The sequence below is a fragment of the Salvelinus sp. IW2-2015 genome, unplaced genomic scaffold (assembly GCF_002910315.2).
Source record: "Salvelinus sp. IW2-2015 unplaced genomic scaffold, ASM291031v2 Un_scaffold3640, whole genome shotgun sequence".
Taxonomy (NCBI): Eukaryota; Metazoa; Chordata; class Actinopteri; order Salmoniformes; family Salmonidae; genus Salvelinus; species Salvelinus sp. IW2-2015.
In genome coordinates, this window is record NW_019944917.1 from 17885 (window position 1) to 32375 (window position 14491).

A 14491-nucleotide genomic window follows, 5' to 3' on the forward strand; every position below is an offset into this window, starting at 1 on the left:
ACCTTAACCATTAATTTTTGACACACCTATGAGCAAAGCAGAATTTCATTCCTTTATTAAGAGCTTATCAAAGAGTGTTGTGCCTTGGCTAGACAGGCGTCCTTTACGCCTAAATGCTGTTTGTTATCTGCTGTAACCTATAACGACCTCTCGTTTATCAGAAGCAACACCGCTTTAATTCCAAGACAGTTATGGTACGCTAGCCTATCTTTTAAGGGCAGCAGGACCGGTACTCTTAAAGATGGCTACCAAACAGCTCGATGTCCCCCTAGCAGACGGACTCCTAATCCAAAACCCCCTGGGTGACTATCAGCATACACCTCTGTGTGTTAAGGTCGTTGTTGCTTTTACGCCTTAATCAGAACACCTCAGCAACCACTGAGTGGGCCTTAATCTTCAAACAGTGATTGGTCCCTAAGAGCAACACCTTGGTTATTAAAGGGTGTCTTAACCAAACGACTTGTTCAGAGCGGCCTAGTGGATCATGACCTAACGCCGTGTTAACTCAATGACCCCTAGCAACACCGCCTTACCAAACCGAAGCTACAGCGAGCAACCGCGTTGACTTGCCTAGGGGTTTTGATGGGGTTTGCTTATTTAAATGGCCAAACACCTGGTTGTATGTCAAGCAAACACGTGTCTGGTTAAGCTTGAGTACCAAACATGTTGTGCTAAGCCTGTTGTTGGTTAGGCAGTAACACCTGCTACATGGTGAGACCAAACAAGCCTGTGTAATCAGCACAACACTCTTAATAAATCCTAAGCAATACCTTAATATAGTCAATACTAGCAACACTGTATAACCAAACACCTAGTCAACACCCTTAGCAAAGTCACCTGACAACACTTAAAACCACATAACAACCTAGCAACCACCCTTAACCAAACACCTAGCAACACCCTTAACCCAAAACACCTAGCAACACCCTTAACCAAACCATGCAACACCCTTAAACCAAACACCTAGCAACAGCCTTAACCAAACACCTTAGCAACACTCTTTAACAAACACCTAGCAACACCCTTAACCAAACACCTAGCAACACCCTTACCCAAACACCTAGCCAACACCCTTACCCAACTCCTAGCAAACAGCCTTAACCAAACACCTAGCAACACCCTTAACCAAACACCTAGCACCACCCCTTAACCAAACACCTAGCAACACCCTTTAACCAAACACCTAGCAACACCCTTAACCAAACACCTAGCAACACCCTTACCCAAACACCTAGCAACACCCTTAACCAAACAACCTAGCAACCAGAGCTCTGTTGGTCTTCAACAAGAGCCCTCTGTCTGTATCCATTCTGTCCATCCGTCCGTCTGTTTGTTCGTCTTCATATCCAGTTATCCTTCCGTCCATTTAGTAATCTCTCGAACAACTACCGGAGGAGAGACCTAATGTTGAATGAGAAACTTTTGCTCCAAAATCTGTCCTATCATTTTCGTTCAAATCTGTTGCTCATCTACAGTAGCAGCAATTAGAGAATCTTCTAGAAAGACAGATTTATTTTGACTTCACTTTACAAACTCGCCCTTGAATACAGAATATTGTTACCGCCCCCCCCCCACCACAGCTATAATCGAGGTAACAAACACGTGATAATATTGACAGTGATCGTAATAATCCATAGTAATGTAGCAATAATAATAATAATAATAGTCATTGTAATAACAAGATTAATGAGAGTAATTTGGAGAGATATTTACATGTAGTAAGTGTGGAAGTGGTAAGCAGGGTATTGCTCAGTAATCTCTGACCCATGCCTTGACTGTTCTGAGGGAGTTTGTAATTGAGCCTGCTAGAGGTGGACGTCACAGTGTGGTTACACGCACTCACGCACGCACATACGCGCACACACAGCAGCTACTAGGACACAATAACCTCCTCCCGTGGCTGCTGTGCCATCTGTCTGTTTGTGATTGTAGGGGTTTGTACCTCTGTGAGATCAGGTGACCAGGTAGACCCGGTAGAGGAGTTCAACTCAACAGGTAGGAACAGAACAGTTAGGTCACCTCCCTTCCTTATTGTGGAGAGTGGGGAAAAAGTTATTTGAAACTCCTGGTTGAAAAACGTTCTTGTTTTTTTAGATTCCAGGGTGACTCCATCGTTGTATTTCCAGTTAACCCCTGAAGACATGTGACCAGGGTCAGGGTTCGAGATACTGCTAGAAATTGAGGTACTTGTAGTTTGATCGTCCGTCTGAAGATGTTTGCACATTTGTAGGTGTGGGGGGGTGAGGGGGGACTGGCCACTTTTTTGTCCTGGTGCTGTGTCCAGAGGTGGCAATTGACCAAGTGTGACCTGGAGGTAAGACCCAGGCCCATTGTTAAAGAGTGAGTCTCAGCCCGGTTGAACCAGCCCATTGTTAAAAGAGTGAGTCTCAGCCTGGTTTGAACCAGGCCCATTGTTAAAAGAGTGAGTCTCAGCCTGGTTGAACCCAGGCCCATTGTTAAAAGAGTGAGTCTCAGCCTGGTTGAACCCAGGCCCATTGTTAAAAGAGTGAGTCTCAGCCTGGTTGAACCCAGGCCCATTGTTAAAATAGTCTATCACACTAACAGTCTATCGCACACTTTTTTACTAAAAATGCACTGTTGGTTAGAGCCGTAAGTAAGTATTTCACTGTAAGGTTGTACACCTGTTGTATTCGGCACAAGTGACAAATAAACTTTGTTTTGATTAACAGTAGAGTTAGTCTACACCGTCTATCACACTAACAGTAGAGGAGTTGACACAGTCTATAGCAGTCCCACCCATCAGCAGAAAACAGGTTTAAACAGACCAAGAAAACAGAGGATGAAAGCGAGGTGGTAAAATATGATGACGCTGTACTGAAAACATCCCTCCCTGTGGAAAAGTTCATGCAGAACGTAGATAGATAATCCTTAGGAACAATGTCTTCAGGTTTTGGAGAATCGTTGACAGTGGAAAGAGGGAGCAGTTATCTCTGTCTTGTGGAGAATCGTTGACAGTGGAAAAGGGAGCGATGATCTCTGTCTTTGTGCTCGTTTTGTATTGAGAGGTTTCAACGATGTAACGCAATACCGTTAGATACAGAGGACGTTTGAAAACTCGGGCAGAATTTAATCTGTTGATGGGGTTACAGGCATTGCAGCTTTTATCCAGCCAAATACACAGATACACAGCATTTCCTTGTGAATGCGGATCTCTGCCAATGCAGGAACATTGCTTTTAAAAGCTGCAAAGTCCTATAACTCAGGCATTCAGTGGGATAAATAAAAGTATATCAATTTATTGATATGTGAACAGGAAAAGGCCCCGAGATATATATGGGTCTAGTTTGTGGTTAAAACTAACGGGGAAAAGAGAGACAGATCGGTGTGGTCTGGTTAAACAACGGGAAAAGAGAGACAGAGAGATCTGGGTGTCTGGTTTGTGGTTAAACTAACGGGGAAAAGAAGACAGAGAGATCTGGGTTCTGGTTGTGGTTAAACTAACTGGAAAGAGAGACAGAATCTGGCATCTGGTTTGTGGTTAAACTAACGGAAAGAGAGACAGATCTGAGTGTCTGGTTTGATGGTTAAACGAATGACAGGATCTGACTCTGGGGAAAAAACGGAAAGAAGACAGAGAGATCTGGGTGTCTGGTTTGTGGTTAAACTAACGGGGAAAAAGAGAGACAGATCTGCTGCATCTGGTTGTGGTTAAACTAACGGGGAAAAGAGAGACAGATCTGGGCATCTGGTTTGTGGTTAAACTAACGGGAAAAGAGAGACAGATCTGGTGTCTGGTTTGTGGTTAAACTAACGGGAAAAGAGAGACAGAGAGATCTGGGTTCTGGTTTGTGGTTAAACTAACGGGGGAAAAGAGACAGAGAGATTCTGGGGTCTGGTGTGGTTAAACTAACGGGGAAAAGAGAGACAGAGAGATCTGCGGTGTCTGGTTGTGGTTAAACAGACGGGGTTGAAAGAAAAGAGAGGACCAGATCTGGGCATCTGGTTTGGGTTAAACTAACGCGGAGAAAAGAAGAGACAGATCTGGGCATCTGTTGTGGTTAAACTAACGGGAAAAGAGAGACAATCTGCGGTGAGTTCTGGTTGTGGTTAAACTAACGGGGAAAGAGAGACACCAATCTGGGCGTCCTAAAAAGCATGCAAGGACTACGACGATATCCAAAGGAAAGATAGACCTTCGCCTTAAACTCAACTAAACCACATACTGTTCTATAAATTCTGCTCCAGAATATTACATAGTGTGTATAAACCTTAGCTGTACAAGAAAAAACCCAACATCCAGCTGGTTTAGCACATGCGAAGTTGCGAGAGAGAGAGGGGAGAGAGGAGAGGAGAGGAGAGAGAGAGAGAGAGAGAGAGAGAGAGAGAGAGAGAGAAGAGAGAGAGAGAGAGAGAGAGAGAGAGAAGAAGAGAGAGAGAGAGAGAAGAGAGAGAGAGAGAGGAGAGAGAGAAGAGAGAGGGAGAGAGAAAAAGAGAGAGGAGGAGAGAAAAGAGAGAGCTGAGGCGACGATAGAAACGAGAGAGAGAGAAAGAAGAGAGAAAAAGAGAGAGAGAAAAAGAGAGAGAGAGAGAAAGAGATGCCATTTATACCCTGTGAATTGGACCATACCAATCCTACATATTAATTCATTCACATTTGAAAAAACTACTTCTGCAAATTGTACATAGCCTTAAATTACACCAATGCTATAGTTTATAATACTGTATTCAAACATCTTTCTAGTTGTATTTTCTGTACATCTTTACTAAATCAGAAATATAGGTAAATAACGTTAGAAAATATACATCTCCCATTAAAAATATAATGTATATGTTCCTTCCATTTCTGATGATATAAAAAGGAAAGGCAGGTTCGTGCTAACAGAATCACTTCACCATTGGCCTCAAGTATATCGCTCAAAAACACAATCACCACACGCACACTGCAAAACGCACCCCGTTCGTCACAAAATGTTCACTCATAGTTTCAGAGTGCAAACGCACGTCATCAGATATTTGTTGTTCTGTCACTTAAATGTTAATGTTTTCGAATCGACAGTATTCAGCGCACTCAAATATTTCCTGGCGCAAAACAAACTCCTCAATAATTCCTTTGTTACTTGAAACAGATTGACCACGTGACCCATAATTCCTTTGTTACTGGATACAGATTGACCCCGTGACCCATAATTCCTTTGTTACTGAAAGACAGATTGAACACACGTGACCATAATTCCTTTGTACTGGAACAGATTGACCCCGTGACCCATAATTCCTTGGGTTACTGAAGACAGATTGACACGTGACCCATAATTCCTTTGTTACTGAAGACAGATTGACCCCGTGACCCATAATTCCTTTTTACTGAAGACAGATTGACCCCGTGACCCATAGAGCATCCAGCCTACTGTACCCGGTTTCCTCCCTTCTTAAACTTGTTCCCTTCATTCCAGAGGTAAAGAGGAGAAACAGTGAATTATATTTTAAGAAGTCTTATTACATTAGAGTGGATTTCACTGTAAAGCGCACACATAACAAAGCTTCTGAGAGAGAGAGAGAGAGAGAGGAGAGAGAGAGAGAGAAGAGAAGAGAGAGAGAAGAGAGAGAGAGAGAGACAAACAGAGAGAGAGAGAGAGAGACACACAGAGAGAGAGAGAGACTTAACAAAGCCGATCATCCTTCTCTCAGCCAGAGGGTGTGAAATTGGGGATTGTCTTCGCCACCCCTGAAGAACCTTGGCTGGAGTTACATAGAGGACGAGGAGGCAGCAGGCAGATCGTCTGGGGCCCTTGGCAGTGCTCGGATTCACAGCCATTTTTGTTTGTGATCCGGTCTTAAAATCTTGAAAAAGCCTTTAGTCAAAACTTTGATCACGTCCAAGTATGTTGGAAGTGAATGAAGACATCTAAAAGTATATTGACCTTTTCTCTACATAGTCTCCAATTTAGGCGGGCCCCCCCCCCCCCTCCCCCCCCTCTTCTGACAAAGTGATTCGGTGAATCCTCATTTGGCCACCAGGGGGTGCCAATGTCTCGCAGACAAAAAGGGTCCCTTTGTGAGATCTCAATATGCTTCAAAACTCACCTCAACTCAGCTCAACAGAAGAAAGCATACCATCACCATCACCGCCAAACCCAAACACTTCAGAAGGAATATCTAAAAAGCAAACAGCTTCAGTTTTTTGTTTGTTTGTGATGTTCTCCGGCTGTTAAGTATGCCGTGAAACACTTACAAAAGCTTCCCTCTGGGCGAACAGCATCGTGCGCACTATGTACAAAAAGAAAACACACACACTTCTTCAAACAGTTTAGTATACTGCTACCCAGACAGCTGGAATAGAGGGACGGATGCTCGGGCCAAGAGGAAAGAGTTGGGAGAGAGAATATAGTCTTCGACGAATGAGTGTAGACCTGGGTCTTGTGTAGGAGGCATGTAGGTTGAATGTCATCCGTAGTTGAAGGTTGGGTGACTGTGTATTACAGAGTCTTCAGAGGATGTAGCCAACTAGCCAAATGCTGTTGTTATTGAGCCTTGTGTGATGTTGAGCCGAGCAGCCATTTTGAGATATCATCTGCTCTAAGCCCACAGGAGCGGTTGAGGTTTGTCCCGGCGAAGCCCGTATTTCCTGTGAGSATAGAGGCTAGGCTTAAGATAGTCTAGGCTTAACCAAGCTAGGCTACGCTAGGTGAACAGGCAAGCACAGACATGCTACTGCTGCTTGACTACACATTCCAGTGACTTCGCAARAGCGATACTTCTTTCATCTTTATAGCTCTTATACCCCTCCAAATKAAAACAAAACCCTCCATCTCTCCATTTTATTTCTGACAACAAAGATGAGAAGAAACGCGACTGGAGCCAACTGTGATCCTGTGGCCTCCATTTTGGCTCCAGATTCCACAAAATGGCCACTGTCGCCTCCTGCTCACTCCTTCTGTCTTGCCATGTCCTGGAATGGCATGATGATGGGACCCAGCATCCCCAGCAGTGGAAGCTTGAGAGAGAGTCAGTATACCCAGAGAGATGCAGGTCAGCACTGAAGGGACAGTTGGTATGGCTCTATATCAGGGGTGGGCAATTCCAATCCTCGGGTGCCTGATTGATGTCACAGTTTTGCCCCAGCTAACACACCGGACTCCAAYAATCACCTAATCATGATCTTCAGTTTAGATGAATCAGCTGTGTTTTCTAGGGATGGAGAAAAAGTGTGACACTAATCATGTCCTGGAGGACTGGAGTTGCCACACCCCTGGTCAACATCGTCACTGAGGGGGTTCAGTGTATGGGACTTGGGAGGCGTGTTGTTGAYCTAGGGTAGTCTAGTGGTCAGACAGGAGGTTATATGGCCACGTTTAGACGGTCCCCGTGTTCAGTGTATGGGACTTGGGAGGCGTGTTGTTGACCTAGGGTAGTCTAATGGTCAGACAGGAGGTTATATGGCCACGTTTAGACGGTCCCAGTGTTCAGAGTATGGGACTTGGGAGGCGTGTTGTTGATCTAGGGTAGTCTAGTGGTCAGACAGGAGGTTATATGGCCACGTTTAGACGGTCCCAGTGTTCAGAGTCAGATCTGTGGATCTCAAGTTCTTGTAGGGTCGGATAGAAGTCTGATCAGGGTCACCTTATATCTCCATGTTCAGTGTCTGAGCCTCGGGATGTAAATCTACAACCATTGTGGTTGTTCTAGGGTGGCATAGTTCTCAAATAAGGATCTCTATCTCTATAATTAGGCTGTCCCATGAGTCAGGTCTGAGTCGGTTCTGTTCACTGGGATAAAGGGCTGTATCTCCATGTTCAGAGCCGGGTCTGAGCCTCTGGGATGTAGATCTCGATGCTGTCTGCGCTCTCCGTGGCTGAGTTCTGTCTGAAGGAAGCGGACCTCTTGGTCTGGAGCAGTCTCCTGCGTGCTTCCGTCCTCTGTCTGTCGCCCAGGTCTAAGGACTTCTCTCGGACAGGCACGGCCCGTCCCACACCCCCGCTACGGGGCATCACCAGCACCCCTCCGCCTCCTCCTACCCCTCGTTCCACTGAGGGGTCGCTGACGCTGTCGGCACGGAGGCTGCCGCTCACTCCCCCTGCTGGCTTCTTTGGTAGTGGGGGAGGAAGCTTCTTGTCATCCTGAGGGGAAGGGGGGGATTGGAGGGGGATGAGGGGAGGGGGATGAGGGGAAGGGGGTGATGAGGGGAGGGGGATAAGGGGAAGGGGTGAGATGATGGGAGAGGGATGGGAAGGGGGGATGAGCGGGGATGGAGGGGAAGGGGGGATGAGGGGAGGAGATGAGGGGATGAGGGGAGGGGATGATGAGGGGATGAGGGGAGGAGGGATGAGGGAGGAGGGGAGAGGGGTAGATGAGGAAGAGGGGGATGAGGGATGAGGGGAGAGGGGTGAGGGGTGAGGGGGAGAGGGGATGAGGGGCGATGAGTGGGAGGGGGGATGAGGGGGAAGAGGAGATGAGGGGGGATGAGGGGATAGAGTGGGGATGAGGGGAGGGGATGAGCGGTGGACATTATGGAAGGATGAGCAGGGTCATGGGAGAATGAGGGAAAGGGTTGAGAGAGAAAATGAGAGGTTAAAGGACAAATAGAAGATTGTAGGGGTGGACAGATGTATAACGTGATGTAAAATACAAACCAACATAATAAAGACAACCATGAAACAATACATAGGGAGAGTAGACGTAGCAGAACGGAGTCAGAATATTCCCACCAAAATAAAGACACCAATATGGATCAGTATGTGGAAGAAGAGAGGAAGGAAAGGAGGAAGGAAAGGAGGAAGGAAAGGAGGAAGAAGAGAGGAAGGAAATGAGGAAGGAAAGGAGGAAGGAGGAAGAAGAGAGGAAGGAGAAAGGGAAGGAAAGGAGGAAGGAAGTGTTAGCACTTGTTAATAGTTGCCAGTTGTTACTGTGAGTTTTGTTCTTCCTGTCTTTCCCATAACAATATATCAAAAGTATTGCCATAAAGCTTTGAAACAGCACTCAGTCATTTTAGTTAAAACGGGCTCAGCTCATTTTTTGCATTCAGAACTAACACAAAACTTTAAAGCACAATGCTTTGAGCCATTTTGTCTCAAAGCCTCTCCCCTCTTGATGTTGTGTAGTTTCACAGCCAGGGCTGGCTTGGGGGCAGCAGACCCATCTGTGCCACTCTCCGACACACTGCCATCTTGGCTCTGGGGAATGACCCAGGGTCAGGGGGCAACTGGGCAAAGCGGATCCCAGCTCTCACTTTCTTGTCTGGGGGAAGCCTCCAGCCGGAGTCCTTGAGCCTCTGGAGGTGCTGGAACTTGACCTTGACGTCTTCCACGTTGAGCTGGAGCAGGTCCCAGAGCCCGGACAGGTCCTGAGAGGTGGGCTGGGGGTACGCGGACGGGTCCTGGAGGGGGGGAGGGGCAAATAATACATAAGTGGGGTCATGAGAACCGATTACGAGAAAACTGTAGAATATATCCCCATAGCTACGACTCATTCCTATTGGTAGAAACATTACCCCCATATCTAGGGCTCATTCCTATTGGTAGATATGCCCATACTGTAGCTAGGACTCATTGATATTGGTAGATACATTACCCCCATATCTAGGACTCATTCATATTCGTAGATATGCCCATTCTGTATCTAGGACTCATTCATATTGGTAGATATGCCCATTCTGTAGCTAGGACTCATTCATATTGGTTGATATGTCCATGCTGTAGCTAGGACTCATTCATATTGGTTGACAAAAGATAGAAGAGAACAGAAATAAACACACACCCACCTTTGTTTTACTATCCTTGTGGGGACCAAAAAATGCATTCCCATTCAAAATCCTATTTTCCCTAACCGTTAACCTAACCCTAACCCTAAAACTAAATCGAAACCTAACCTCTAATCCTAACCCTGAACATAAACCTAACCTCTAATCCTAACCCTAACCTCTAATCCTGACCCTAAACCTAACCTCTAATCCTAACCCTAACCTCTAACCCTGACCCTAAATCTAACCTCTAATCCCGACCCTAAACCTAACCTCTAATCCTAACCCTGAACATAAACCTAACCTCTAATCCTAACCTCTAATCCTGACCCTAAACCTAACCTCTAATCCTAACCCTAACCTCTAATCCTGACCCTAAACCTAACCTCTAATCCGAACACTAATTGTAACCCTAAATCAGCCTTTCTCCTTGATGGGACCAGTGAAATGTCGATCAGTGTTAACTACGCACCTAGAACTACTCACTGGATAAGCAAAGATGTATATCTGTAGTGGTACTGCTGCAGTGTATAGAGACCCTTACTTCGTTAATAAGCACAGATACTGATCCATGAGGCCTACTGTACATACGGTAGTGGTACTGTATAGACCTACTGTAGTGGTGCTGATCTACAAATAGTAGGCCTAGACTGTAGCATATTTATAATACTGTAATGGGTATTAACTGTAGCTTTACTGATAGTGGTTACCTAGTAATAACCGGCCTACTGTAGCAATACTGCCGTATGGGCCTACTGTCTAGCATACTGTAGAATGGTACTACTACAGTTAGGTATCGTATAAGGCCTACTTACAGGTTAGCAAACTCACACTAATAACATAGCTGTATATGCTTGCGTGGAGGTCTATAACCTAAAAACAATAATAAAATAAACACAGTTGTAATAGACTCTACTGTAGCATACCTGGCTGTAGTGGTAACCTGGTATTAGAACCGTACCTGCTAGCCTATACAGTACGTATGGTACTGTTAGACCTACTGTAAAGACGCTATACTGATATAGACCTACTGAGCTAGCATGTACACTGTAGTTGGTCAGCAAAGTTGTAGATTCTTTACCTGCTCAACATACTGATAGTGGTACTCTTTTGAGTAATAGACGCTTATCTGTAAACCATACGCTGTTAGTTAGTCTACTAAAAAGTATAACTGAAATTGTTTGGTTTCCCTCATCAAATACCTACTGGTCACGCTAATACTAGTAACTATCCTCAACTGTAATATGACCCTACTGTAGGAATACTGTTAGTGGTAACCGTATGGACCTAGAGCTCGTAGCGTATAAGCATAACTGCAAAGTCAGATAGCTTTCGATGATAGACCTAGCTGGTTTAGTAAGAGACCATGTCAGATACGCTACTGTATAGACCTAACCTCTCGAGTAGAATTAACTCTATATACGACTACTGTACATAGGCTCATAATGTAGTGGTTACTTGTACATAGAGACCTACCTCAGTATACGTCCATAGCTGTATAACTATATTGTTGAAGCACCTGACCTATGGCTGGCTAGTGAGTACTGTGGGAGTGGTACACATGGCGCTCATACAGGATCTACTCGTATCCAATATCTATGTAGATCCTGATGATAAGCATACCTGTTACTAGTCAGGTACTAGAGTGTCACTACGTAGTTACTGTAAAGCATTACTGTTACGGAATGGTATCTTGTCACTCACGCACCCTCCACTGTAGCTCGGTACTGTTAATCTGATCCTCACTGTGACGAGCATACCTGTCAAGTGCGTACTGTCAGGTGATGAGCCGCAATGCAGTAAAGATATAGCTGCAGTGAGACACTACTCGAGAGTACGCATTATCTGTAGTCGGGTAGCGTTCCGTATCACTCAACGCTACTGTTAGCATACCTGTATAGACCTAGCTAATAAGCATCTCGTAGGTGGTACTCGTAATAATGAGTGGAGCTACTGTAGGCAATGGTCTTCACATGAAGGTAGGCGGCCTATCGTCAATATGAGCGTGTAGTAGTACTAGTGATAGATATACTCGTAGGACTTGCTGTATCACCGAGCAACTAGCGTACGCAATACTCTCGTACTATGCATGACGCTATTGATAGGATACCTTGTAGTGCTCATTGCTCTTATTCTAGAGCCCGTGAATAGGTTTCAAGTAGGTGATCCGTATTTCATGATGATTATCGGCGTCAGATAAGATGCATGGGCAGGGCGGTGCGCTTCCCACTTGGATTATGGCCATGAGTTCCATGGCAGAATGTGCTAGATGGCCATTGTACCTTCACGCTCTTATAGCGGAGCTCGCCACGACATTCAAGCTTAGGCGCACATTAACATTATAAAAAACTCAGGAATATGCTGAAGTACTGTTTCTGAATAAACATATAATATGACATCTCTCCGGTCTCTATGCTATCTCTGAGCATAGCTCTCTTCATTCACTCTACCACTACGCTGCTGACCTGTAATGTTCTATGCTAACGGAGATGGATCGTCTGATTGAGCACAGATTACTATCGCGCACTCTGCACTGTGTATTATGGTGTAGCATACAAGCAAGAGAATCAGGCGAATCAGGCAGAGGAGCGCATTAGAGATAAACTCACCTAATGAAACACATTCTATACGCACTGACGCAAATATGAACATTTAAGTTATTAAAGAGTGGAGATGTTGGTCGCCCGCTGGAGTTCTAAATAAATACACAAAGTATCACTACTAAAACTCGCTCGCCTCCGACTCTTTGGTATTTCCATGCCGGTCAACCTCGATAGATGGGTAAACCTATCTCATTCTCTCTTCCTACAATGTCATAGATCTTTGAGAGACATATTTACATCGCGTCTTCCCCTATGTTTCTGCGCAAGGAGTTAACTGTTTAGGTGCTCGTACAAATTTCTCCCATTCTGCGCATTAAATTGTACTTACTCTCTCGCACTTTAAAACACCACGCTTGTGCCTCCGGTGCTATAGTCTGTCTGTGTAAATTTCCCTCATCCTCCTCCCTAATTGACACTTGTAATGGTTCTGTACTGTGCGTAAACTCACGCTCCACCTCCCATTTATATATATCCTCCGGGTAACTGTTGTGAACATAATGGCCCATCTCTTTCCCTAGAGCTTGACCTATACTTTGGACTTTTGAGAACACCTCTCGCTGCTTTCTCCTACGAGGAGTAAATGTTGTGCCTAATCATCTACCATCCTCTGCGAAAGGGCTACACTCTCTAATCTTTACCTCACTCAGATGACGATACTTAATACGACCATGGCCCTCGCTCATATGTATGTTGCCACTCCGGCAGTTAACTGTGGAGTGTAAATTCTCCCGCTCGAGTCCTCTACTCCCTGAACTTGACCTAGTACTGTCCTCCTTCGAGTCTTATAATATCCGCTCAGTTCCCCCTCTTGTCGTGCCGGGTAAACTGGTCCAGGTGTAACATCTCTCTAGGCAAAGTAGCTCTATCATAGTAGCTGTGTACTACTTTATGATTTAAACCCTCCTCGCCTTATAATTCCATGCCGGGATGAACTGAGTGTTTGCTGATAATGGATAGTTCACCCATCTCTCCCTCACATGTGGACTTACTGATTCGACTCTTTAAGCACATTTTGTTTTTACTCAGGTCATGACTGTATTTGAATTTGTTGTGTTTAGCCTTTTGTCTTGCACAAGCATAATTTCTGTCACCCTGTGTTACCGGACAATCCTCGCTCGAGCTTAGATTGGCATCAAGTCGGATATATGTTCTACTGCTTTCATGGCTAGGCCTCATTGCACAACTTGGCTCTAGGGCTCTAAGCTCTGAGCCTACTATGACAGCCATCGCAAGCTGACTGGGCACCTATCATCGGACAGGATGGAGTTAGAACGAGGCTTGACACTCCTCACTCCATTACCCACAAGTCTCCAATAAAGGTTATGTTAGAAACATCTCAACGGGATCGGATCAATGGTAAGCACACCGGAACCACCTCAGCGCAGGGCATTACAACCCCCCTGCCCCCGCGGGCCCACTCCCCCCTGCCCCTCGCAGCGGACCGAGGTGGCTGGATAGGACACACCCAGCCCTCACTGGAGGGGGGCCTCCGTAGTCTACCTGATTCTGGTCGTGCCTCGCCCTGCCTGAGAGACGGAGAGTTCTTCTTACGCCTCCTTCAGACGGAGGTGGAGAGGATGGAGGGATGGTGTCAGAACGTAGAGAGAGAGGCGGAGGAGAACGAGCTGCCGGAGGAGGGTGAGGAAAGGGGGAGGGAGGGAGGGAGGGAGGGAGGGAGGGAGGGAGGGAGGGAGGGAGGGAGGGGGGAGGGGGGAGGGGGGAGGGGGTGAGATGTTGTATGAGTGGTGGGTTGTCAGAAAGAGGAGGAAGTAGGTTATAGGAAAGATGGACTGGTTTGAGCCTTAGCTCACAAATATCACACGTTTGACTTTCTACTTCCTGTGTCCTGACTCCCCGTCTTTCTGTTGCCTTACATCCTGTTTCCTGTGGTGTTTCCTGTCCAGTTCTGGAGCTGATCCGTAATGCGGTGGGCAGTGCCCAGATGCTCATGTCTCAGAAAGTGCAGCAGTTCTTCCGTCTGTGCCAGCAAGCGTGGTGAGTGTGTGTGTGTGTGTGTGTGTGTGTGTTGTGTGTGTGTGTGGTGTGTGTGTGTGTGTGTGTGTGTGTGTGTGTGTGTGTGTGTGTGTGTGTGTGTGTGTGTGGTGTGTGTGGTGTGTGTGTGTGTGTGTGTGGTTTCCCTATCCTTGTGGGAACCAGAAGTGCTCACAAGGATAGTAAACAAGGACAATGTGGG

At 45.9% G+C, this 14491-nt stretch overlaps 1 protein-coding gene and 1 long non-coding RNA gene across 2 annotated transcripts in view; both read right to left on the reverse strand.

Moving 5' to 3' along the window:
• LOC139025960 (uncharacterized) overlaps positions 1-1160 on the reverse strand; it is a 6542-nt gene extending 5382 nt beyond the window's left edge. Inside the window, exons 1-2 of the long non-coding RNA XR_011477656.1 lie at positions 1110-1160; positions 999-1060 (exon numbers count right to left, since the gene is read on the reverse strand). This is a non-coding gene — a long non-coding RNA (uncharacterized lncRNA). The remainder of the gene's footprint in view (positions 1-998; positions 1061-1109) is intronic.
• A 4803-nt stretch (positions 1161-5963) lies between these two features.
• Positions 5964-14491, reverse strand: part of LOC112076242 (disks large-associated protein 3-like) — a gene marked incomplete at its 5' end in the record, with an annotated part of 22816 nt that continues 14288 nt past the window's right edge. Inside the window, 2 exons of the mRNA XM_070441232.1 lie at positions 5964-8075; positions 9116-9331. Coding sequence (XP_070297333.1) covers positions 7752-8075; positions 9116-9331 — 540 coding nt within the window. The remainder of the gene's footprint in view (positions 8076-9115; positions 9332-14491) is intronic.